The sequence below is a fragment of the Mirounga angustirostris genome, unplaced genomic scaffold (assembly GCF_029215605.1).
Source record: "Mirounga angustirostris isolate CCGP_5_RB_7025 unplaced genomic scaffold, mMirAng1.0.hap1 SCAF_3, whole genome shotgun sequence".
Lineage (NCBI taxonomy): Eukaryota > Metazoa > Chordata > Mammalia > Carnivora > Phocidae > Mirounga > Mirounga angustirostris.
In genome coordinates this window covers 102019118-102045235 of record NW_026991711.1, presented here as the reverse complement: position 1 = coordinate 102045235, position 26118 = coordinate 102019118, and the positions used below count along the sequence as shown (strand labels likewise).

Sequence of the window (26118 nt, the reverse complement as noted above, 5' to 3'; positions counted from 1 at the left end):
GCCTCCCGGCGTCCGGCTCGGCCGGAGCCCTCCTACCTCCCCGCCGGCCTCGCGGCGCGGGCTCGGGCGCCGGGGCCTTGGGGCGGGTCCCTGCCGCCCGCACCTGCCCCCGTGGGCGGAGCGCGGCGGCGGCAGCGCGGACCCAGCCTCTGCCACCCGCCGCGCGAGCCGTGCAGCTCTTCGACACCCCCGCCCAGCCGGCTGCCGGCGCCCCTCGGCTCCTCGGCACCCTCCCCCCCTCCCTCTTCCAGCGCTCCGTCCGTCCCTCTGCCCCTGCGAGCCGCGGCGCCTCGCACTTCTGACTCAAGTCCCCGCCGCGCTCGTCGCCGCCGCCGGTAACCGCAGCCCCGCGCCATGCAGCCGGCCGCGGGCAGCGAGCGCCGCAGCCCCCCGGGCCCCGCGGTCCCGGCGCCGCCCCGGGGCCACGCGCCCTTGGCCGCCGCTCCCGGCCCGGGCCCGCTGAGCAACGCAGCTCGCGAGCCGCCCAAGCCCGAGGAGGAGCGGCAGCTGCGCATCAGCGAGAGCGGCCAGTTCAGCGACGGGCTGGAGGATCGAGGTGAGCGCCGCCGCCCCGCCCGCTTCCCCGGCGCGGTCCTTCCCCCGGCCGGCCGGCTCGGTGAGGAGCCGCGGCTCCCGGTCCGCCTGTCCTCCCTTGCAGGTTGGCGGGGCTCGGCGTCTCGGGGCCCCTGGGGCGCGGGGCCCGGACTTGCCGGCGACGGCGTGCAGAGCCGAGCGCGGCAGCCCCACCTCCCGAGGTCCTTCCTTCCCCGGAGCGCGAGAACCCGGCAGCGTCCCGGCCGACCCCGCACCGGCCCGTGCTCTCGTCTTGGCCAGCTCCGGCCCTCCGGCGCCCAGTGGAAAAGTTTGCGGGAGGCGTTTTTTGCTTTTGGAGCCCAGCGCTCCGGGGGAGTGCGGGCCCTGCTCAGCTCGGAGGAACCCAAGCTCAGTGCGTCCTGCTTCCAAGCCCCCTCGGACCCCCGGCGCCTCCCCGGGAGAACTTCCTTCTGCGGGTTTAGCCTCTCGGAGTCGGTTGGTGGTGGCCCCGGCGAGGGAAGTCGGGCGGCCCCCGACCCTCATTTACGGGGGGCCCAGTTTACCATGGGTCGCTGCCCCGCTGTTTGGTGATGGGGGCAGAGGACTGGAGCACTTGGGTTTGGACCACCAACCTCCTCTGAATGGATGCCGCTGAAACCTGATGGTCCCCGGGGAGCACGTCTCCAGCCCCCTCAGAATCCCTCCCAAGACACTGGCCTGGAACCCCTCGAACGTCCCTTTCCTGGCAGGCCAACCCCTACCTTCCGACAAACAGGCGATGCCCTCTTTGAGATGCCCGCATGAAACGGGAGAGACTCTGTGGTTCCATTCTCGTGCCTCTCTCCTCCTACATCCCTCTTTCCCTCCCTGCCTCGTTTCCTTTTGGCTTGGAGGGAGCCGTGTTCTTGGCCACGTCTATACCTTTGCTGCTGCTTTCTGAATCTAAATTCAGATCGGCCCCCTCAAAAAGACTCAGTGTTTGGGCTGAAGCCGGTTAGTGGCCGAAGCAGGATTCTTGCAGCCAGGCCCTTCAGGGGGAGCCGGCTCATCGCCGCTCCACCCCCTTTTCTTGGAAGCCTTATTTTGTTGGCTGTGGCGGATTTTTATATTTTAGTCTTAGCAGGTTTTCGGTCCTATTCTTAGTATCTCCTGTACATTTTTATTCCGGTTTAGTGTTAGCATGCACGATCTCTTTCCTCCTAGAAATTTTAAACTGTAGCATGTGAAATAGAATGACATGGAAACAGCAATCCCGGAGAATCAGCGGGGATTGCTCAGGGGGAACTGGAGCTCCTCCAGTTGCAACGAGTTCTGAACCTGTGTTGCAGTTTCTCCTTCTATTTCAACATAACTAGATACTGTTATGGAGCTGATGATGGGTGGCGGCGTAAGCACCCCACAAAACCGATCAGTTTTATTATAGGTCCTGTGAATTACCTTTTCCTCTGCAACTGATACTGTAGGATTTAAGAATTTTGTATTGAAGAAAGACAGAACTCTGGGTTTGAGCTTATTTTTGTAGCATTGCAGGTCATTTGTCAAAGCTGGCCTATTTCTCCCCACCCCACAAAATGGTAGGAGGGAAGAAAGTGCTAGGGGGAGTTAATATTTAGCATCATTTTGTAGCTTCATGCTCAAGTGTAAAAAGCCCTTCTGAATTAATTCTTAGGGTTATCTTTCATTGGTCAACTGAATTTCATTTTCCATTATATGATAGCATGAAAGCATTCACTGTTCATGAACTGTCAGTTCAGCGACGGGCTGAACTGAAAGCGCCGCATATCACACACAGCCTCTCTGTTAGCATGAACCCTGTCCTCCAAAGAACCCAGCGCCGTGTGGCATGGAAAGCTGAAAGTCAGTGTGACATTCTTTTGTTTGACCTATTGCTGACAGCAAAGAGTTAATGATGAATGAATCGTTTTTGTTAAGTAGATCAGGTTACCTGGGGAGGTTTATTACAATATTTTGTGTTTGTGTTATTTTTTTTCTTATGGGGCTGCGTCTTTCCAGTATCGATTTTTGAATCCCTTGGGAACGGTTCGATTGCAGCTACCTTTTTCCTAATGGTGAGAGGATTTGGGGAGGAAGAAGCTAAAGCAGTTGCCTGCTGTGCATCTCTCCATCATGCCTGGCTTGCTTTTTTTCTAGGCCTAAATACCTATAGGGTGTGTGGGGGGTCGGTGCCCTGGATGTGTGTCTATATTTGGCCATCTTTCTTGTCCTCACTTCCTTTTGAGCCATTAGAGCTGGTTACAGACTGCGTCTAACTCCCATCAAAGGCTTGCCTTATAATCTAGTGTTTTAGGACTTTAGAGGCATTTTCCCCTTAGAAGTGATGTGGGCTGCTTCCCAGAAACCTAGCTAGCTGATAATGGAGTGCCATTTGGCTGAGCCTTGTAATCAGGGAGCAAGAGTCCTGTGGTCTAAGACTTTTAGGGATTAACACTCCCCAAATAGGCCAAGCTTGTCTTGGGTGTTTCCACCTCTTCCCTTTTAATATCTACTCTTTTCTACCCAAGTGTTTTCCCATCATTCTGCCCCAAGCCCCAAGTCGGCTTAGGGTATTACATGCTTCTACATTTCTTACTACCTTCCTATCTAATAATAAATATTCCCCTTCCTTCAGAAAATCCAAGTGTGGCAATTAGGAGAAAGCAATTAGAACTAATTCATACTAGAATGGAAATGATGGATGGCTTCATCTTAACCACATATATTTGCATTTCCCCCTCTACCCAAACAATGAGTTATCAGTCTTTCATTCATACAACCCTTATGCTTCCTAATGGTAGGCCCAGATTACAAATAGATGGAATTTGAGTGAAATTAGAAATCTGAAGGTGGAGGCCAGCTATGTTGAGGAAGGGACACAGCCCTACATGCAAATGTGTGGCCTTCCGTAGCTTCTCTGGGCTGGCCTACCTTCTACTCCTGAAGCACAGCTTCCTGAAAACTTGAGGAATTCTGTGCATTGCGTATGAGTATGCATGCAGCCAACATGGAGGCAGAGGTAGAGGCACCTATATGTGGGCCATTCATTTATGGGTCTGTCGTCCGCCCCTTGGAGGAGAGGGGTGTTTTCCATTCCTGGTATCGGCTAGAGTTTTAGAAAGGAAAACCAGTAGGAAATAAGCAAAGGTTGGACAGATACGGGAAAGTTCCTGTCTTCATGGATGGTCTTTGCATTAAATTTACTCCAGTTTTTAAAATTCAAAACCTCCCATGGGACGGACACACACACACACACACACTCTCTCTCTCTCTCTCTCTCTCTCTCTCTTTCTCTTTCTCTTTCTCTCTCTCACTCACACACACTCACACTCGGATCTGGGTAAGAACCACCAGTTCTGCTGCTTAGAGGACTCAGGTATCCTCTTAGCAGGGCAGTCCAGCCCATGGGAGCGGACACCCCAAACTCCTTCATGAGTGTGCTGGTCCACTGTGGGGTGAGGCATGCGGTGGGGTGTGTGGTCAGGACCAGTCCTAGTGCTATGAACAGCTGGCTTTGGAAGGAAAAATAAATGTCATGTGGCAGAATGAAAAACCTAGATCATTGTCCTTTCTCTTAGAAAATTAAATCTGCTTCTGAAAGGAACCTGGTTTTACCCCCAGTGGATAAACCTCTTGAGATTGTTGCTGTCAAAATACGCAGCAAATGAACTGCTTATTTGAGTCAGTACTTACCTGCTACAGCTTCACTTCTCCTAAAAATCAATTGGCCAGAATGAAAAGGAAGAGTTTTATATCATTTGGGAAAAAGAAAACAAATGATTGGGGGAGAGTGGGACCTGCTCTTTCTAGGTTGACTTGAACAGGAGACAAAGGTGATTGTCATTGAAAATTAGAATGGGGTGTTGTTTGGTGGCTAGGGAAAAAGTAGACAAAGGGACAAAAACAGACGAAGGGATTTTAATTGGAAATCATGTGTACCAAAGGCAGAATTTGACAAGAGAGGAGGTTTCTCTTTTTTCATCCAAGTGCATTTATTGAGGAAGTTTTGAGGAGATTTTTATAGTGAGGTGATGGAGATGTGTGTAGACCTACCTTTTGCACTCTCCTCTACCTTCTGATCCCATGCAGGTCTACAGGTTTTGATTATTTAAAAACCTCTGGGCTATAGACTGGGTTCACAAAGCCCCTTCCTTGACGTTTCCTCTTGCTTCCTTGAGGACTTGTTGAGGGTGCTTGAGTCTGGGTAGTATGAATGGAATTTTAATTGAATTCCAATGGAATGGAGAAGTTTTACCAGGGTCTTTAATCATTTTGGAAGAGGATGTAGTTTTCAGCGGCCAGAGGCTGAGCGTGGTGCCCAGTTGGTCAAATGGGATGATGTCTTTTGCATGATGTGCCGGGTGTGATATGTTGCATGCTGTGTGGTATTTTACAAGTGGGTGCCTGAGCTTTGACTACCAATTTCTTCACCATCTGGAGCTGTCGTGATGAAGCTGCTTCAACTCTGAAAGGTATGTTTAGCCCGAGATAGGGTCATAAGCTCCTGTCGATAGAGAATGCATGAAAATTTGGTCCTTCATGTAACTGAGAGACGCTGTCTATGATCTATTTTCAAAGGAGAAGAAAAAATAGGAATCAGGGTCATGCTGAAGATGTTCTGATCCTCCACCCAAGGCAGATGGAGCTCGGCCATTGCCTCTGAGACCTCATGAATTTCAGTTGGTGTCAGGGACCCTCAATGTTGAAAGCATTGGAGGCAAAAATCAAATGTTTCTCACACATGGCCTGCCCAGAAAGCTACCCCCAGTTTTACCCCACTTGAATAATCTGAGAACTGTTTGCCATATGAATGGTACAAAGTGATACATATATAAATATAGAGCAGAAAGAGGAGGGAAGAAAACAGGGCCTATAATTGAGACCTGGTGGCTATTGTTGGTTGTGATTGAAGAGAAGTCGTCCTCTTCCCGTTAATTGTTGACGGGAGCAATGAGGGTATTTGCTTTCATGACTCATTGCTTTGGGCGAAGCCTCTTTCACCAAGTTGTGGTCACTGCTGGTGGGATCAATGCAAATCAATGCCTGTAAGCTGAGGAGCCTGAATGCCCAGCTGAATGTGGGCTCATTGTACCGCTTTCCTAACGGAAGGGGCTTGTTAGAGCAACACCTACATAGCTGAGTTCATACCGGGGCAGGGGCTGACCGGTCCCGGTCCAGTGAGTGGGTCTGTGGGGTCTTTCTAGAGAGTACGACTGCTGTTACCCTCTGGCATACGTGCCCTCTGTTGCCGGAGCCTCTGAATTTGCAAGAGATGCCAGAAAGTCTGAATTCTCCTAATTGTTAAAACACAGTGTGGGCCAAACAAAACACATCTTGGCCCATGGGCTGTCAGTTTGCAGTCCTTGGATAAGAACGTGTAGCTCTGGCTGTGGGTTTCTCAATAAGGAAATGTCTAACTTCCTTTTCTCCTTGTTTTTGTCAGGCTTGCTAGAAAGCAGCACTCGCCTGAAGCCTCACGAGGCCCAGAACTACAGAAAGAAGGCATTGTGGGTCTCCTGGTTCTCCATTATTGTCACACTGGCCCTGGCTGTGGCTGCCTTCAGTAAGTATCTGGAGTCCTGCCGGTCGATATGCGTTGCTGTTGTCTGTTTTATTCTCTGACTCCTGTGGGATGCGCTTTTGCTTTTAGTTGACTATTATTGATGAGAATTTTTTTTTTTTTTAAGATGGTGGGAGAGTCAGGGTACTTATAAATTAGTAAAATGGCTTCTCTCCTCTGCAGAGGGGAGAGGTGGGTTAAGAAGAAACGGAGAGGGATCCTGGGAGCCTTGCGTCTCATCAGTATGCGGGTTTGTGGAAGGAGATTCTGGCTGCCAGCTGAATAGGGGAAATATTCTCTTGGTGGATGCCTTCAGCTTGGGCTGACATGTGACAAATCTATATCCTTAAGATCTGTATTTTGAGCCTAATGCAACCAGCTGAGTGCAATACTGCAGTACATCCACCCCCCCCCCGCCACCCCCTCCGATTATATCTGTGTAAGGTTTGGATGAAAATCATGTGCACATTTTAATGAAAGAGGAATGGGAGGGTCCTCTGTCGAGTTTTCAGTGGCAAGGGAAACAAAAGCATTTATTAATCAAGAAAAGCTAAGATAACTGAACACTTTGTGCCTATGGATAATCTACTTTCTGCCCAGGGATAATCCTGTTTGGGTGTTAGAAAGCCCTCTGACATGCATTTTCTCATTTGCAGCCTAAAGAAATGTGCATGTGCTATTTATTCTTATTAATCGTGAGATGGTTTCTAAGCTTAAGCGAGGACATTAAGCTTCATCTCAACCGCGGTAGAAACCACCGTGTTTTTTTTGTTTTGTTTTGTTTTTTTATGCTGGGGTAAAGAGGAATGTATTTTGGGCATTTTGTGATTAATTTATTACCTTACCAGAAAGATCTATATTCTTAGTGATAAGTATCATGCAAGATGTCTCATGTGACATCCCTCAGAGTGGGAGAAGAAAGGGCTGTGTCTGCTGGAAGATACTACTGTGTGTGTTTAAAATTCTATTCTGCACAGTTAGACCTGCTCCTGGAAGTTGGTGTTGGCTCCCAAGAGGGACTATTAGAATTTGACCAAATGCTCCCTGCAAAACTGGGCATATATTACTTGACACAATTTATATTGGAAACACTGTACCATATCGTGGCTCTAGAAAAAACCCAAACATTTAGAAGCAGAGGGTAATGCATTTCAGAGTATAAACATTTACCAATGAGCCAGAAATCTAATCAAGAGAATTCTGATGCCTGAAAATAGCTCTTCCTTCCTCTTGCCTCCTTTTCTTTAAGCTGAAACAAGAATAACAAATCCGATTGATGTCCCTGGAGGGTAATTCGGTTGTGGTGGCTGGTGGTGGGCTCTGGATCGGTCACCATCATTTACATATGTAAAGAAAGAGGAATGGGATGAGGGGTGGTGATTTACCAACAGAATAATAGTTATTCAGACATGTCCGTGTGTCTAATAGAGCTGTTATGATTTTATCATGTGGGTGTTTGAATGAGGACGCAAATGTGAAGAAATACTGAACAAGTCTTTCCTTTGGGAGAATAATTCTACATTTGATGTACTTAATCTCATAATAGGGAAAAATGATGAGGAAATGTTGGTTTCATATGTTATGCCTGATAGTTGGGTTATCTTGAAAATTTTGTTCCATTTCCTTTAATAGGAAAAGCCTGTTGCATAATGTGTATGGAATTAGAATGTTGCTTTGTGAAAAGGGTTTTCTTTCTCTTAAAATGATTTTACCCCTTTAGTATTTGATTTAAATCCTCTAAAAAAATAAATCCTCTAAATTCTTGCCTATAAAATGTTGGCATTGGCTTATAATATCACGATCTGTGTTATTTTCTGTAATACAATTTGTTCCCAAGTTGGTTTCAAGTTAAACCAAAAAATGTAGGAGTTCTGTTTTCCCCTACTTTAACTATGGAGTAGCTTTATTGTGTGTGTGTGTGTGTATTTGTATTTTGTTTTAAACCTTTGTGGTGGTCTCTGGTTGTGTTGTTTAGGGTCGTCCCGGTTACCCTTTAGGTTCCTAAATGTATTTGTAATATGAAATATTTAAAACCCTTTTTAAAGTGTCATTTACATATTGGCAGGCTTTCATGCAATCTTTTTCATAGTTTTGAAAGGAAAGAAATGAGGATTAGGCAATATAAGCTGACTTTGAAGTTATGTTTAATATCTAAAGGAAAATGGTATGCTTTGGAAATGGCTATAAATATATTTTTTAAAAATTGTCACAAGGATTCCCCCCCCACCCCAGTCTTATTCTCCAGGGAGGTGGTTGACAGAGATGTGGGATGAAATGGGATAGGCTGGCTTGGTGAAACCCTGTGCCATCCAACGAAATGGTCAGGTTGGACCAGTTAGTCTTTTTTTTAAAGAGAATTGCCGTTGAATTACTACCTGTGATGCTTTGAGATAGTAGAGAGGTCTTTGCATTGTGTCTGTGTGTGTGTGTGGGTGGGTGCGCGTGTGTGTGTGGGTGTGCGCGCGTGTTGTGTGTTGGCAGAGGCTGATAATCATGGTAATGAGAAGAAGATCATATTGATCATTACATCTTGCCACTGCTGGATGGTAGACTCTGCGGGGACGGAGGAGCATCCATCCTTGCATGGAATCCGTGTGCAAGATAGTTGAATGAATGAACTGAGAGAGATTTTAAAAAATCTTTCTTTCCTTCTTTCCTTCCTTCCTTCCTTCTTGTTAGGTGGAAAGAAAATATTTATTAGAAAAAGATAAGTTTGATCTAAAGGTTTATTTAGATACCAGGCTTAGAGTACATGTATTTTTACAAACAATTGAAGAACTTTTGAGACCATCTGAAATCCTTATGGCCATTCTCTTGCTAAGGGCAGCGTCTTGGAGCTGCACCTGCTGGGGTCCGGTGGAATTCTCTCTTCATCTCCTTACCTGTCATTTTCCATTTTACCATGGATGCTGATTTTTGCTGAACATCTTCTAAAAAAAATGCTGTTGTCTTTCTTTGTGTTTTGAAATGAGGGTGATGGACTGTGTAAGTTTTAGGGAAGCTGCTTTTCTCAGTCAGCTGGAAAGGTTCATATTCTTTACATAGGATGTACATTGCAGATAAAGCCTGTCACCCTTCCACCTTCTGTAAGCTTCCAGGTAATCAGGTATGCTGTGTTTTCTCAGATTAGTAATTCTTAAGAGACCTAATGACAAAACTAGCTTTGGTCAGTATAACTGAGTTGTCTGTGATAAACCAGTTGTGTATGTAACTATGGTTGACATTCACATGTCTGATGTAGTCTGAAAAATTAAGTGAACTTTCAAAGTTTGTAACTTGAAAGTGTTTTGAAAAGAATGTGTGCTTTTAAAGAGATATAAACCATTTCTGATAGTACTTGGTAATATAGATTTTGGACCTGTTAAAAATGCTGATATAAAACCAGATGGTAAATACATCTTGAATATTGCAGAGAGAGCCCTAGTTTGGTTTTAAAATTGGTTCTGTTTATAATCGGCAGGCAGCATGGAAAATGGCAATCATGTTACGAACAAACCTTAAAGTCTATTTTAATACATCTAGAAAGAGAACAGAAGTTCTGTTTCAAAACTCAGGGTTTTGACATTATTAATGTCTTTGTTAGAATGCATTTTCCTAAATCATTCTGACTCTTTTTTGAGGTTTGAATGAGTGCAAGTTAATTTTTAGTCACTCAATACATGTTCTGTGGGAAATGAAGACTTACTTGAAACATTCTTGGGGGAAAGAAAACCTTTCCTAAGAGACATAGTTCCATTAAATAAAAAAAAGTACTCCAAACTAAGATCTCAGAAAAAGCTCACTCAAAAATTTAGTGAATCAATAGATTTAAGAATTAGAAAATTTTTTTTGGAAGGGGTGATTTTCTTTTTGAATGTGGTGATTTTACAAAGAATATATTTGATTTTAGCATGAACTCTTGTCCCTTAAAAATGATAAAATATACATAGTTCTCTTTATTTTTTTATTTATTATTATTATTATTTTTAAAGATTTTATTTATTTATTTGACAGAGAGACAGCGAGAGCAGGAACACAAGCAGGGGGAGTGGGAGAGCGAGAAGCAGGCTTCCCTCAGAGCAGGGAGCCTGATGCGGGACTCGATCCCAGGACCCTGGGATCATGACCTGAGCCGAAGGCAGACGCTTAACAACTGAGCCACCCAGGCGCCCTTTTTTTTTTTTTTTAAAGATCGTTCTCTTTATTTTAAAATTGAGAGGCCAAGAGTTGAGAGATGGATAAAATGAAATCCCACCAGTCTTCTACAAGCACGGCAAAGTGTGTCTGAGAACTTTCTTAGGTAGTCTCTCAATTGGCCTATTGTGAGGTGGGAAAGGCATGACGCCCTCCGGTGGTTTCTGGTGCCCTGAGAGTAACATCTGAATAGCGACAGTGTCTGAAAAGGTCAGGCCTGATCTGCGTGCCCCCCTTACTCAGACACCCCAACTTTTCCTCAGGACTGGAGAGGGTGTCTTTAGGCCAAGCTCATCTTCTCACAGATCTCCACATGGTTGACTCCTCCAGAGGTCTCACAGCCACGCAGACTAGACCCACCGCCCAGCCTGGTTTTATCCATCACACTGTGTATCCTTCACAGTTTTTCTCCTTGTGCCCCCACCTCCATTATATAATGGTGTGTGTGAGGCCCTAGTCTTCTGTGACGTGTCCCTTAAACACGCCCTTGACATTCTGCTTGTGGCCTGATCCTTTGGGTTGTTTGCTGGTCTTTCTTTTGATTGATAAAAGCAGTGCATGCTCATTATAAAAAGTTCATGAGACCAAAGATACAGAATGCAAATCTCTGTCCCATCTTAAATTCTTTCTTTCCCAATTCCTGCTCCTGTGGACAAGCTTTTTTTTTTTTTTTTTTTTTTTTTTAAGATTTTATTTATTTATTTGACAGAGAGACACAGCGAGAGAGGGGACACAAGCAGGGGGAGTGAGAGGGAGCAGCAGGCTTCCCACGGAGCAGGGAGCCAGATGCGCAGCTCCATCCCAGGACCCTGGGACCATTACCTGAGCCGAAGGCAGATGCTTAACCACTGAGCTACCCAGGCGCCCCATCTTGTGGACAAGCTTTGATGCTGGTGCCTTGTGTCGTCTTCAGGATATTTTCTGTGCACTTCCAAGCCCAGGGATACACCCCTTCTGGTTGCTACTTATGTTAGACATGATGTCTTATCCTTGTTGGTCTTTGAATTAGCACGGGCCTCTTCACAGGCTGCTGTTTTCACAGTTTTGTGTGAAGTGGATTTGATGTGGAGAACCTTCAGGAACAACTTCCCAACCACCGTCTGGCTGCCACTGCCTAGGCGGGTGACGCGTTGAGGGGGATGTGGGCAGGAAGTTTGTGAGCCACATCCTGGGGGTGTTCAGTGGGATAACTTGCTTGCGTAAGCGTGCTGGGTGAATGATAACTAGGGATGCTGCTACTGAGCGATGCAAACCAGGAGGGGAGAACAGGCCGAAACGTGGCTGGGAACCTCACCCTGACAATGCTCCCTGCCTCTGGGTTCCTCCTTCATACCCTTGTGCTCATGTCATCAAGGACTCTGTGCCTTGTTACTGTTGCCCTCCCGCACTGCCGGCTCTGTGAGGCCCCTGGTGGTCTGGGCCCCTCCTTCCTGGCTGGGTGCCTCTCCTCCCATCTCCTAGCTTACCGCCGCTCCAGTCCACAAATGCTCCTTGTAGTTCCCCAAACCCTGTATCCTGCTCTGCCCTTGGCCTCAGATGCTTTGTTCCTGACCACTCCCCCCTTTGTTTCCTGGCTAAATTTTACTTACCCCTCAAAATGGAGATGAAAGATCTACCTCTTCCAGGAAGCCTTCCCTGGCTTTCTGTGCTGATTTAAATGACCCTTGGTTCCCATAGCCCCATGGGCACCCATAATCAAAACTTGACACAATACTGGAATCACTGAATTACTGCTCGGCAGTAATATACCCTGCTCAGAGGCGGGGCCTCTCTCTCCTGCAGTCTGTAGTCTCAGCCCCAGCACAGTTGGCACTCAGACATCGGTGGACTGGCGTAGTTTTTGACATCTCCCCGCTGAGGTCACCGTGGCTGCAGTAGACCGAGGATGTATGTTTGCAGGTGAAGAGTGCAGAAAAAGGAATAGTGACTTTTTCAAGTGAATGCAAACAAGAGGGAAACTGCAAGAGGGACATCTTCAACTTCGTAAATAGTGGGGATGCCAGAGCTCATGGTCTCCCCCTCCTCCCTCCCTCCCCTCCCCGCCTCCCCTACCCTCTACCTCCTCTTGGATGGAAGGGCCTCCCTTACTGCTGTTAAGAAAGCACATCTTCCGCAGACACCATGCTCACAGTGAGCTGCTCTTCTGAGCTGGGAGTGGAGGAGGGGTCTCAGCAGCTGCCTTCACGTTCTGCCCCCCTTCTCTCGGCATACTGCACGCAGCATTTAATTAAAAGTGTGGCCAGAGTCATTAGCATGGGGGTGTCCTTGTCACACAGCCGTGGCAGTGACTCAGGGGAGCTGGGCAGTGGGCCCCAGCTGGACTCGATAGGCCCAGAGGTCCCATGCCCCTCCTCGCAGGGGCCCCGGGTTCGGCTGGGATACCGCCAGTGCTCGGGGAGGAAACGGGGAGGGCTTTTCCTATTGCCTCTCAGTCACTCTTCAGGCTTAGTGGTGAGCCGCTTGGACAAAAAGGGGTTTTCTGGTCTGCTTGTACTCGGGGCTGTGGTTTCGTCCTCCGGGAAGTGCCTCTTTGAAGGTGAATTTCTGGTGTAGCTGCTCTGGACAAGAGGTTATTTTCTGGTGCCTTGTCCCTGAGGGCTGAAGTGCAGGTGCATTGAGATTGGGAAATTCCAGATGAAGCCAGAGCCAGGCAGAGAACCCTTCTGCACCTCCTCCCTCCCCCCCCAGTAAAGGAACCTATTCCTCACTTTCCGCCATCTTCTACCGTCTTCCATGCCTAACTGCCCATCCTTCCTCCCAGCCAGTGAATGTGTTCATCCAGTCCTTATTGAGTGCCTGCTGGCAAAGCACAGTCTGCTGTGCTGGGTGACACAGAGGATGTTAGGAAATGGGGCAATCCTTCTGTCCCCTTCAAGAGTTCAGGTCTAATGGGAAGATGAATCCTGTAGATGTCAGTGGGGTAGGATAGATAACCTGAAACCTGCTCAGCCTCCCCCATTAGAGGGTGATCTGTTAGAGAAAGGATGATCTACAACCCCAGGAAACCCCGCTCCCCAAAAAGGATGAGATGAAAATCAGAGCTGTCAGTACAGAATGGGGTACTCCCCTGGGGTGGGCATGTGTGAAGATTGTAGGACTCAGAGGCTTGGGTTATGACGTCACATGGGCTGGAACATAGTGGCGCAAGTTTGTTGAGGCTGCCTTCACAAAGTATCACACACAGGCTTGGACAATGGAAACTTATTTTCTAGGCAGGGGGCCTAGACCAGTCCTTGGTGTGGGCTGCCCCAGGGAGAGGTAGAACCTTGGGAAAAGTGTAACCTTGGAAGAGGCAGCTTCCTTCTGTAGAGAGTATAGGACAGTTCAGGAGAAGGATGCAGCTGTGGGCCATCAACAGCCCTCACTCCTGACAGCTGGGGGAATGAGCACCTAGGTCTTGAGGGAGGATCCAGGAGATAGGCCATGGCATCCACTATGGGAGTTTGTATACCCACTTAGCCTACGAACCCTCAAGCTGAGATACAAATGGATGTGGTCTGAGGTTGGAAATGCCTCTGGAGTGTCCGTAAGAAGCACATGCAGAACCTCAGCTCAGGCCCATTGGTGTCTCATGATGTCACAGCATGTCTCCACCAAAGATGAGCTCACAATCGAACACTGGAATGCTCCTGGGAATAGGGTCCATGGGACCAAGAGCCATTCAAGCAGCATGATTAGAAGTCAAATTCCAGATAAGAGAATTACCTGACAAATGCCCTCTCTCCTCTATTTCTCCCTTATCTTCCTCTCAACAACATTTTACCTCTTATAGTTGATTCTTTTACTTACTCGTACAGTTGATCCTTGAGCAACATGGATTTGACCTGCATGGGCCCACTTATATCTTTAAAAGATAAATAGAGTACAGTATTATAAATGCATTTTCTCTTAGGATTTTGTTAATAAAATTTCCTTTTCTCTAGCATATTTTGTAATACAGTATATAATACATATAACATACAAAATATGTGTTAATTGTTTTTATTAGTGATAAGGCTTCTGGTCAACAGGAGGCTATTAGTAGTTAAGTTTTGAGGGAATCAGAAGTTAGATGTGGATTTTTGACTGTGGGGCAGGTCAGCGTCCTTAACCCCCTGAGTTGCTTAAGGGTCAACCGTTTATATAACAGGCTTCTGGATTTTTTTTTTTGTCTTTAGCCATTATTTGTTGACTTCCCACCATGAAAGAAGATAATTTACTCTTCTACCCTCTTCTTGGTCCCACACAAACATGCTGACTTCCTGAGCTCTTACCCTTGCATACTAGTCCTCCTTTGCATTATTCTGACTATATAAATCCTGGTCACTGAGCCAAATGATGAGAAATGCTTACTTCCTCCCTGCTCTATTTTTTATTTTCTCTGATTTTAATATCTGTTTTGTTTATTTCTGTTTGCTTTTCTCTGAATTTATTTCTTATTAAAGTCTATCTCAGCATTTCTATTCCAACCTCAACTTCTTTGTGGTATTTTCAGCTGCATAGATAACTCCATCAGTTGCTTCTTGAAGAAGTCTCTCAGAGCCAGTTGACCACCTCAGATTCGTTCTGGTTGCCCTTTCTCCTTGGTGCACAGCTGTGTGCTAGGATCGCCCGCGATTCACTGCCTCTTTGGGCATTTCCTTTATTTCTCTCCTCTGTTGAGTTTCCTGTCTCCTGGATACCATGTTTTTCTCTTCTCTGGTTTATATCCGTTTGGAGGGAACACATCTTCTCCTAGCTCCGTGGGAAAGGGCACATGGGACGTGAGGCTTTCAAGCCTGAAATGTCATTAATATACGCTGACACTTGATGGATGGCTAAATAAAACTTCTCAGTAGGAGATAATGTTCCTTAAGAGTTTTGAAGGTTTTGCTCCGTTCTGTTCTTATTCCTGGTGTTAGTATTAAAGTCCTAAACTACTGTAAATTCTAATCCTTTGCCTGAGACTTGCTGCGGTGGAGTTTTTTTTTTTAAAACAAGTTTCCCCTGGGCCCCTGGGTGGCTCAGTTGGTTAAGCAACTGCCTTCGGCTCAGGTCATGATCCTGGAGTCCCGGGATCGAGTCCCGCATCGGGCTCCCTGCTCGGCAGGGAGTCTGCTTCTCCCTCTGACCCTCCCCCCTCTCATGCTCTCTCTATCTCATTCTCTCTCTCTCAAATAAATAAATAAAATCTTAAAAACAAACAAAACAAAAAACCCAAAAAAAACAAGTTTCCCCTACTTTCATTTTCTGTGCATTTGCTCCACTCTCTGGGAAATGGACTCAACTTTACGTTCCTACCTTTCTATTGAACTTTCCATTTTTACTGTCAAGTTCTGTTTTAAATGGTTGGAGTGTTCCTTCTAAAAGTCACCCAACTCTTGTTTTATTGATCTTTTTAATAGGTCTTACCTTTCTGAGAAACTATTAGTAATAGTTTAAAAACATCTTTTCTGTTTCTTTTTCTTTTTGTTTCCTCCAAGCTTCTCCCTCCCATTTTGCCTTGGGTTCATCGTTCATGTTAGGGAGGGATCCTGTGAGAAGCAATCCTTGGTACTGTGCTCACAGTGAGAGTGGGTATTCAATTGACTGGAGCTCTGAGCGTGTGATGGCTTTTACTGTTGTTGGATAGTTTCTGCTTTAATACTTGTAGATCCCTCCTCTTGGGCTGCCCACGTTGCCCAGAGAAGGGCCTTCTGATCTGCCTTGAGGGTGAACGCCTGACTGGGTGAATTTTGGAAGTGGAGTTGGGCAGGAGGATTGGGATCTCGGCGTTCTACTTGGAATTCTTTTTTTTTTTTTTTAAAGATTTTATTTATTTGACAGAGAGAGATAGCGAGAGCAGGAACACAAGCAGGGGGAGTGGGAGAGGGAGAAGCAGGCTTCCTGCCGAGCAGGGAGCCCGATGTGGGACTCGATCCCGGGACCCCGGGATCATGACCTGAGCCGAAGGCAGACGCTTAACGACTGAGCCACCCAGGCGCCCTCTACTTGGAATTCTTAACTGTCTGCCATTTGCAGTTTGGTTTCCCTCCTACCTTTAGCTGAGCCTGGTATCCCTCACGTAAGACGCTGTGGTACCTATTCCAGAAAATAAACCTCTAGTCATCTGACAGGAGAGGGGGCCGGGGGGAGGATGTTGTCCTTCTGTGCAGAGCTCGGAGGGAAGCCAGATCACTACCTTTTCCACAGGCCTTGAACCCATCACACTATGTTCAGTCTTCTCTTTATTACATTGTGCCGATCCTCGGTTTTCTGGGTGTCCTGAGGTGTAAATTGGGTTGCCTTTTTGCTTTCACAGGGCTGTCTTAGGAATTTGCTTTCTGGAGTCTGTTAAATCAATTACTACTTGCCCATATGTTTTCTAGCTGCTAAAAATAGTTCTTGTTGCCTCTTCCATCTTCTTTTTCTAATGAGTTTTCTTAAAAAAAAAAAAAATCCCTCTACTCTTAGTTTAGCGGGTGTTTTAGAGGAAGCAAAAGTAAACGTGAGGAACCATGCTGCCACATTTCTCTGGAAATGTTAAACAGAGCAATTTGTAATGAAAAATATAGTAAGCGAATCAGAAACCAATGAGACACAGTGAACCAAAATACAGTCTGAGGAACTTACCCAGAATATAGCACAAAGTGATACTTCCCTTTCATATTTTCTATTCAAGAGACATGGAAGATAGGAAAAGTTCCAATAGAAACAAATAAGAATTCCAAAAGCAGAGAAGAGGAAATAGAGAGTAGTGTTTTTTTTTTTTAAATAGAATTTTTTTTTAAATTTATTTATTTGAGACAGAGAGATACAGAGAGAGAGAGTAGGAGCAGTGGGGAGAGGCAGAGGGAGAGGGAGAAGCAGACTCCCCCCACCGAGCAGGGAGCCTGATGCGGGGCTCGATCCCAGGACCTGGAGATCATGACCTGAGCCGAAGGCAGAGGCCCAACGACTGAGCCACCCAGGCGCCCCGAGAGTAGTGTTTTTACAAGTGTCTGGGACTGTTTTGGAGTTGACGGGAAGGATGGAGTATGTACTTCTCAAACCATTGAAGGAAAAATAAATTAGGCAACTGACCTTATTCCATAAACAGCAGAAGTGAAAAAAAAAAAAGCACAGAAAAAGCAAAATGGGGGCGCCTGGGTGGCTCAGTTGGTTAAGCGACTGCCTTCGGCTCAGGTCATGATCCTGGAGTCCCTGGATCAAGTCCCGCATCGGGCTCCCTGCTTGGCAGGGAGTCTGCTTCTCCCTCTGACCCTCCCCCCTCTCATGTGCTTGCTCTCTCTCATTCTCTCTCTAATAAATAAATTAAAAAAAAATCTTAAAAAAAAAAAAAGCAAAATGTAGAAATAAATCCAAACATTTCAGGAGTTAAAGTATAAATGGATTAAATCCAACAGGTTCAAGTCAGACATAGACTGGATTTAAAAATCTAGCTCTATACTGTTAATAGGAGATATATTGAAAACGTAAGGTAACAGAATGGCTTAAGTAGAGGGATAGAGAAAGATCTATCTGGCAAAAACCAACAAAAGGAAGGTGGTGTAGTGACATTAATCAGGGAAAATAGACTTGAAGACAAAAAGCATTATTAGGCATAGAGAGTGTAACTATATAAAGAAAAGGGTCAATCCACCCTGGAAGAAAACTGTTTCTATGCACCAGAAAAGCTCCAGAGCACCCAACCAAAAATTGATGGAGTTAGAGGTAGAAATGAACAAATCATCATAATGGTAGATTTTATTCTACTTCTTTTCCTAGTTGATAATTAAAAGGATAAAAAATTAGGGGCACCTGGGTGGCTCAGTCGTTAAGTATCTGCCTTCAGCTCAGGTCATGATCCCGGGGTCCTGGGATTGAGCCCCGCATCGGGCTCCCTGCTCGGTGGAGAGCCTGCTTCTCCTTCTCCCACTCCCATGCTTGTGTCTTTCTTTGTTAAATAAATAAATAAAATCTTAAAAAAAAAAAAAAGATAAATTAGTGAAGACTCTGAAGATTTGACTAATGTAATACAATGTTTTTCAGACATTTTTGACTGCTGTCCCTAGTGAGAAATGCGTATGTGGCTTCGTATAAATGAGCTTCTGTGTATATATACTACATATTGTCCTATGTCAGCTTTTGATTATAATATACAACATGATTTTTTTATGCCACTAGGAAATTTTTAAAAAATTGAACTATATCATGCTCTTCATTGTGTGAAGGACCTGATGTCAGAGGTGTTAAAATTAGGGGAAAAAAATGCCCTATGATCACTTCTCCTTTCATTTTAAAAAACTGCTGGTCACAACCTATCAAATTGATTTTGTGCCCCACTAGTGGGTTTTAGCTTTGAGATTAAAGAGCACTGAACCCAGTAGGTCAATACAGAAGCATACATTCAGCACATATGTTTTAACATCATGGAACCACTTCCACGGTCAGAAAGAAAGGTTCACCAAATGATTAATGGGTATTTTACAGACCGTCTTCTCTATCTATAATGCAATGAATGATCATTTGAAATCAAATACGGCTAAAATAACCCTATAAATCATGATTTATGTTGGGAAATTGAACACATTTCTAAGTATTTCAAGGAGAAAAGTTTTATTAAATAATAAAAAATATTTTGAACTTAAAATGAGAAACTGAAAATTGATGAGCAAAACTGCCTAAAACAAGAGGCAGAAAAACAGTAATCCAAGGTAGGTGGAAGGAAGCAAATAACATATTTAAGAGTACAAACTAACGAAAGAGAAAAAAATACAATAGAGTCAACAAAACTAAAAGCTATTCAAGAATAATAAAATAGGCTGAACTCTGGTAAGACTGATCACAGAAGAAAAGCGGCACATTGAAAAGTAATTTGAAATTAAATAAGATGCATAATTAGGAAAAAGGAAAATTTAGAGAATGAGACTATTAGAGTTTTATGTCTATAAATTTGAAAGTTCAGGTGAAATGCCTAGTTGCATAGAATAATCTGCCAAGATTGTCTCGAGGAAAAAAAAAAACAACCCAAATACCTGCTTTAAATTTAAAAAGTTAATGTAGGCCAGCGGTTCCCAACCAGGTCTGGTTTTGCAGCCCCTTCCATTCCCAGGGGACTTCTGTCCATGTGAGGAGACATTTTTGATTGTCACCACCTGGGGTAGTGATGTTACTGGCGTCTGGTTGGCAGAGGCTGGGGTTGCTACTAAACATCCTACAGTGCACAGGACAGGCCCCCACAAAAAGAGTTATCTGGCCCAAAATGTCATTTGTGCTGAGACTGAGAAAATTGATCTAGGCCAACATAGTTTTAAAGGTGCTTTTATGAATATTCAAGGATCAGATAATCCTAACCTCATGTACTCTATTCCAAAGCAAAAGAAGGAAAGTTCCTACATCATTCTGAGACTAGGACTAACTTGATACCCAAACCAAAGAAGGTAATAGGTAAGAATTTATAGATCAATATCCTTCATACAGATGCAAAAATCTTAAATAGGATATTAGCAAACTGAACCTCTCTGTTTATGTAACAAACAAAACAAATAGCCATCATTAGTACATTGTATTTATGCAATGCAAGAATAGTGTAATTAGAATCTTCTATCATTCACCACGTTTTGTAAGTTAAGAGGAAAAATCCTGGCATCTCTTAGGAAACATACAGAATGCATTTGATAGAATTCAAGGCAAGATAAAAACTTGAAGCAAACTAAGAAGGGAATTGTTTGATAATTTCTAATCTACAACATCAATAGATGTTAAGTGGTAAATATTAGAAGCAGTCCCTTAAAATCTGGAATTAAGATAAGAATGCCTGCTATTGCCACTTACCCTCAACATTATTCTTGATGTCTTAGTGGAGTAAGTAAAGGAAAGGAATAAAAGTATATGGAATGGAGAGGGAAAAAAAAGTAACCATTACTCTTCGACATTATAGTCTCTACATACAAAAAGCCACGGGAGTCCATAGACACTCCTAGGAGAAATAAATTTCAGCAAGGTTATTGTGGATGGATAGAGGTTTAATACACAAAAATCAATTGTGTTCTATAATGCCAACACAGAAGTAGACCTTTTAATTTTCATAAGGATACTATTTCTTATAGTAAAAAACCAAAAGGAATAAATCTATGTACAATTCCTAAATAAAATGTAAATGCACTTGTCAAAACTTTGAAAATTAGAGTGGTTGAGATTGTGATCCAGGGAAGTTGGTTCTGGTAGAACAATGAAGTCGAATAGGGAGGCTCACATATATGGAGATTTTGATAGGTGAGAGAGGTAGCTTTGCACATCACACATCAGGGAAGACAATGGTGCTAATGGAACAATTGGCTGTGTAGAAAAGATGAAAATAACTCCCACCATATCCAAATATGAATTCCAGGTGGATTAAGAAACTAAACCTGAAAAGCAAGAGTTTGAAACTCAGATGATATCCATATGACCTGGACGTAAAGATTTTTAGAATTTAAGACCCAGAAAGCATAAAAACAACACATTTAACTATAACAGTAAGACACATTAGTAAATTGAACATCAGTAAATATGTATCCATAAAGTAAACCTCATTCAGTTGAACTACAAGCATACTAAGACCATTGGGCATGAGAAGAAGCATATAAAACAAAAGGTAAGCTTCTGACTGGGTGAAGATATTTGCAAAACATGCAGATTCTGGATGTGTTTAAGGAGATATATGGACTACTGACAGCACTTTTGTTTTTAATAGCAAAAGGCTAGGCGGGAGACAGATGTCCATTAATAGGAGATTTGATAAACTGCAGAGTCTTAGTTTCTTAGTGTAGTGGAGCTATATATGGTTAGTCTATATACCAAGTTTTCAGCTTTATCAGACCCAATGTACCCTTTTCGTAACCAATATTTTATACCCATTTTACTATCTTCAACTGAACTTTTGTCCATACATATCCTTTAAAAAGTAGTAGTATATCCCAAATGCAATATAATGGAGATATCAAAGGCAGGTAATTTTGAAGCAAATAGTGTATATTTGAATCTATAAATATTTGATGATATTAATAGATACAACTACAGAGTTGCTTACACCTGCATATAATGAGAAAGTTGAGATCTTAAGAAAAGAGTCCTCATGTATTGTTGACATTTTCCTTTGTATGGCATTTTGAAATTCAGGCTAAATAGGTACACTGGTATACATCTGTAGAACCATCATGAGTGTGACAGCTGCGAGAATAGATTGATACAGGTGTTTTAATGTGTGTTGAGTACCCGGAGTGGAGTTGCCATTGGTGACATTGGTGAATTGGTTTATAATTCTCTGTAAAGGTCTGAATAAAACCAAACATCCTCTTCTCTTGATTTACATGGTAAATCAGGGTATGTTTAAAACCATGCAAAACAAAACTCTCCTGTAAAATAGAGTCGAGTTCTAGGCTCAGATAATTTTTCACCTCAATGAGTATCCTGTGGGTTATCTGAAAGCCCTATGGGACAAGAGAAAATTCTTCATCGTGGAGGACGCTCTTAAAATTTTTAGGATATTGGATGTTAAGATCCCTGGCTCCGTCCTACCTGCTAAATACTGTGATCACCCCCGTCCCAAGTTGTAACAATCAGTGATAACCCTACAGATATCCGACATGCCCCCTTAGGGTACAGTACTGCCCTATTGGGAACTGCAGAACTAGATAGACCCTCTGACGCAGAGGGATCTGAGAAACAATGCTGAGGAATAAAAAAGCTGTAAGACCCTATCAATTATGAAACCTTAACAAATGCAGCATAATGGCTTGTGGATACACAAGTAGAGAATAACATCAATCATAGGAATGATAAGCTAAACTCAGGGTGGTGAATGTCTTGAAGCTGGTGAAAACAAGGGATCAATGAAGGATATGCAGCAGGCTACAACCCTAACAGATGTTTGTATAAAACAAAAACAAAACCCCAACCAGTTCTGAAGCAAATATGTAAAGTGTTAGGATTTGTCAAAACTGGGTGGAGAATATACTTGTGTTGGTTCTCTAATTTTTTTTTTTTTTTTTAAAGATTTTATTTATTTGACAGAGACAGTGAGAGAGGGAACACAGGCAGAGGGGGAGAGGGAGAAGCAGGCTCCCCGCTGAGCAGAGAGCCTGATGCGGGGCTTGATCCCAGGACCCTGGGATCATGACCTGAGCTGAAGGCAGACGCTTAACGACTGAGCCATCCAGGCACTCCTTTAATTGTTTTTTTTTAGGTCATTGTATGCCTAAAAACTTTACAGAATAATCTCAAGGGAGACAACAAAGCAAAGAGAATGAGTAAGATAAATGTCAAATGAATGGTTATCATTGTATCTAAACCTTTATGTGATACTTTTTGTTCTTTCCCCCAACAGTTTGGGCTACTGTCTGTTAATTCTTTGCTATGAATCAGCAACCTTTTCTTTCCCCTCCCCCCACCCCTTTCCCACAGCATCTAATTTGAAATGATACCTTTTACTCACAGTCTATGTCCATAAGGCAATCAGTGAATGTATTCTTTTCATTTACTCTTGCCAGTGCTTTCCCCTCCTTTACAACGGTATAGGGCATCTATATCATCAGATCGTATAGACCTTATACTCTCTACTGTTTTCCTTATAACCATTTTAGTTCTAGTTCTACAGGTTAACATATATATGTATTTTTTAAAGATTTCACTTATTTTTGACAGAGAGTGTACAAGCAGGGGAAGCAGCAGGTAGAGGGAGAGGGAGAAGCAGGCTCCCTGCTCAGCAGGGAGCCCGATGCGGGGCTCGATCCCAGGACCCTGGGACCATGACCTGAGCTGAAGGCAGACGCTTAACGGTCTGAGCCACCCAGGCGCCCCAAGGGTTAATATATTTTTAACAGTCACTGCCAATTCTTATACTGATGCTTCATTTCAGTGCTTTATCCACTGGATTCCTCAGGGAGAGTTCATGGGAGCCATATTTCTTGAGCTCTTGCATGTTTATAATATTTTTTTCTGTGGCCTGTGTACTGGAAGGTCATTTTGGCCATGTACAATCCTGGGTTCACATTTTCTCCTCCAAATACCTTAAGTATATTACGCCATTGCCTTATGGCAAAAAGCACTGCTATCAATGTTTGCTGACAGTCTGATTTTTTTTTCCTCTTAAAAGTGACTTCAAATAATGACCTTTTTCCCCCTTCTTCTTTCTTTAAAGTCCAAGAGTTTTACCAATGCCTTGGTGATGGCTAGTTTGGGTCAACTTTTCCCAGGTGTAAGGTGTAGTTTCATGTCTTTATATTTCAGAAAAGTCTTACTGCATGTATTATAGTTTTCGCATTTACTTGGTTCTGTTGCTTTGGTTTTACACCTTAGGAGTTTCTGGTATATAGGTGTTGGATCTTTCTTACCTTCCTTCCTTATCTGTTATCTGTATCTGTTCATTTTCCTCAAATCTTTACTTTCTTTTTTCAGTTTAAAGATTTTCCTCCTTTCCATCTTTAGCTCTTTAAAAGTATACTATGTTTTTGCTCCTCTGTTTTTTTCTAGTTTTATATTCATTCCTGTAATGCACATTTTCTTTTGATTTTAAGCCTGAGTTCTTTTATCTTTTTCCCCCCCAAATGTTTTATTTGTCCAGTCACACATTTCTGAAATTTAATTTCTGAGTTATATACAAATATAAATAAATAAATATATAATTTCCATACATGTATCATTTTCTTCATTTCTTTTTGCTTGTTTTGAGAAACTATGTTAGAGTTTGCATTAGTTTTGTAAGCATGTTTTTCTTGGTGTGTGCTCATCATATATAGGGACATTTTTCTGCTTCTTTTTTATTTAATTGTATAGTATCTGCATTTGATCTTCCTCTGTTACTCCTGTTTAAAGGAAATGAGTCTTCTTGTACTTTTATGAGGTGGGGTACATCTGGAGAGCTTTTTGATCATGATGGCTCTAGAGCTCTTTTCCCCCCTCCTCTCTTTGCTTTCACAGAGTAATTAAAAAATGTGGACTCCTACTTTGGTTCTGCCTTCTGTTCTTTGGTTTTGCTCTTTTTCCCCGTTTTCCATTATGAGCTTTCCTTGGCCCCAGTTGTCTCTGGCCTATTCAAGTTGGATTTTACTTCTGGTAATTTCTTCTCAGGTGTGGGAAGCTGTCCTGGAAGGGAGCTCTGTCTTCTTAGTTCAGAGCACACAGACAGCTTCAGCACCATTAGACAATGCGGCTGTTCCTGTGCATTTGACTAGAGATTAGAGCTTGTAAAACTTTTTATCATTTGTGGCTGCCTTTCTCAGATTGACCCATTCATTCCAGGAATTATCTATTGGTTTGGGGTTCTTCCCTTCCCTCTGCCTCTTTCTGAACATTGCCAATAGTATACAGGTTAGTCTTCATATTTGATGCTTTGTGGCAATGCCTTCCACCTAAATTTTCTTATAAATGTTTGAGTTTTTGGTTTTTCTATCCTAGTTTCTCTGATGTTTTAATGGGGAGGGGGAATTCAGGGAGATTAAAAAAAAATTCACCCCCATTTCTATCTTTCCAGAAAACCTTGAGTTTTGCCTTACTTACCTTGGTACTTTTTCCATGATGCCTTTATTTATCCGGGGAGGTTCCGGGCGTTCCTGTTAATAGCAGTTAGAAACATTGTAGCATTTTTAGATGACAAGTGTGCTTGTTTTTTTTTTTTGGTGAAGTATGTTTTCAAAATGGAGACTTCTTGCTATTTTTTTGAAAAAGAATATGTGCGTATGCAGTCGTTTTTGTGACAGTTTGGGTCTGATCCCAGGTTATTCTTCAGGGAGAATGAAGAGATGTGGTATCAGAACTGAATAGATATTTATCATGGAGCTATTGATGTGCCAGTCTCCTGAAAGCAGAAGCTTAAACTTTACATGACCCATAAAGAGCTCATTCTTAGGGAATAATTTTTAAATGACAAGGGATGGCTATTTTTTGTGCTAAGTGAGGACAGATGTGATTTATTTCTGGTGAAATAAGTTCTTAGTTGTAAGTAAATCTCATTACCTTTAAGTGATAAAGTCACCATGCTAATGACATTTGTCCTCTGGTTGTCCAATATCATCACTACCATAGGGCAGTGGGAAAGTTGCTTCTTTGCAGATACCAGCATGTCTAAATTGTCATCATGGAGATTCTTAACTCTGTGTAGGTAAATTCTAAGGGTCCTCCAGCCTTGTTTGAGTACATCTAGTATTGGGAATTATAGTAATTTTGTGAGACCCGGTTTATGTTATCCAATCCTAAGTTAGAGTATTTTTTAATGGTCACCTGGAATTTGCCTTTTTCTAACCACTGCTTCTTAGTAATGATTTTTTTTTTTTTTTAAGCTAACACTTAACAAGTACATACATACCGGGCACTGTGCTAAGGGCTTTATGTATGTGAGGACACTTAATTCTCAAAACAGTGCTCTGAGATAGCATTTTCATCCCTTCTTTGTATATGGAGATTTTTTTTTTTTTGGAGAGACAGCATGCACAAGTGGGAGTAGGGGCAGAGGGAGAAGGAGAGAATCTTCAGCAGAATCCATGCTGAGCATGGAACCCTATGCGGGCCTCGATCTCAAGACCCTGAGATCATGACCTCAGCTGAAAGCAAGAGCCAGATGTTTAACTGACTAAGCCACCTAGGCGCCCCTGTAGATGGAGATTTTAAAGCTCAGCAAAGTCATGGAACTTTCTGGAGGTCTCATAGCTCATAAGACATAGGGACTGGATCCACATCTTGCTCCACTTGACAGTCTGTGCTCTGAACCACAGGGTGGATCTCCATTTTCCATGAGGCATAACTTAATCTGCCCTCTTGTCACACCTTCTAAAGCCTGAGCATCTCGGACTCTTGAGTTTTTCCTATGTGAGATGGTTTTTGGAACTTGCACTCTTGGCCAACCTTGTCTGGATCTAGAGGTGTCGTGTTTAAACTGATGCTCAGAGGTGAATACTGTCCTG

At 43.5% G+C, this 26118-nt stretch overlaps 1 protein-coding gene across 1 annotated transcript in view; it reads left to right on the top strand.

The window, feature by feature from the left end:
- Positions 1 to 306: 306 nt before the first annotated feature.
- The window catches only part of TMEM163 (transmembrane protein 163), a 224624-nt gene continuing 198812 nt past the window's right edge, over positions 307 to 26118 (top strand). The window contains exons 1-2 of the mRNA XM_045868972.2: positions 307 to 556; positions 5972 to 6091. Coding sequence (XP_045724928.1) covers positions 355 to 556; positions 5972 to 6091 — 322 coding nt within the window. The 5' untranslated portion in view covers positions 307 to 354. The remainder of the gene's footprint in view (positions 557 to 5971; positions 6092 to 26118) is intronic.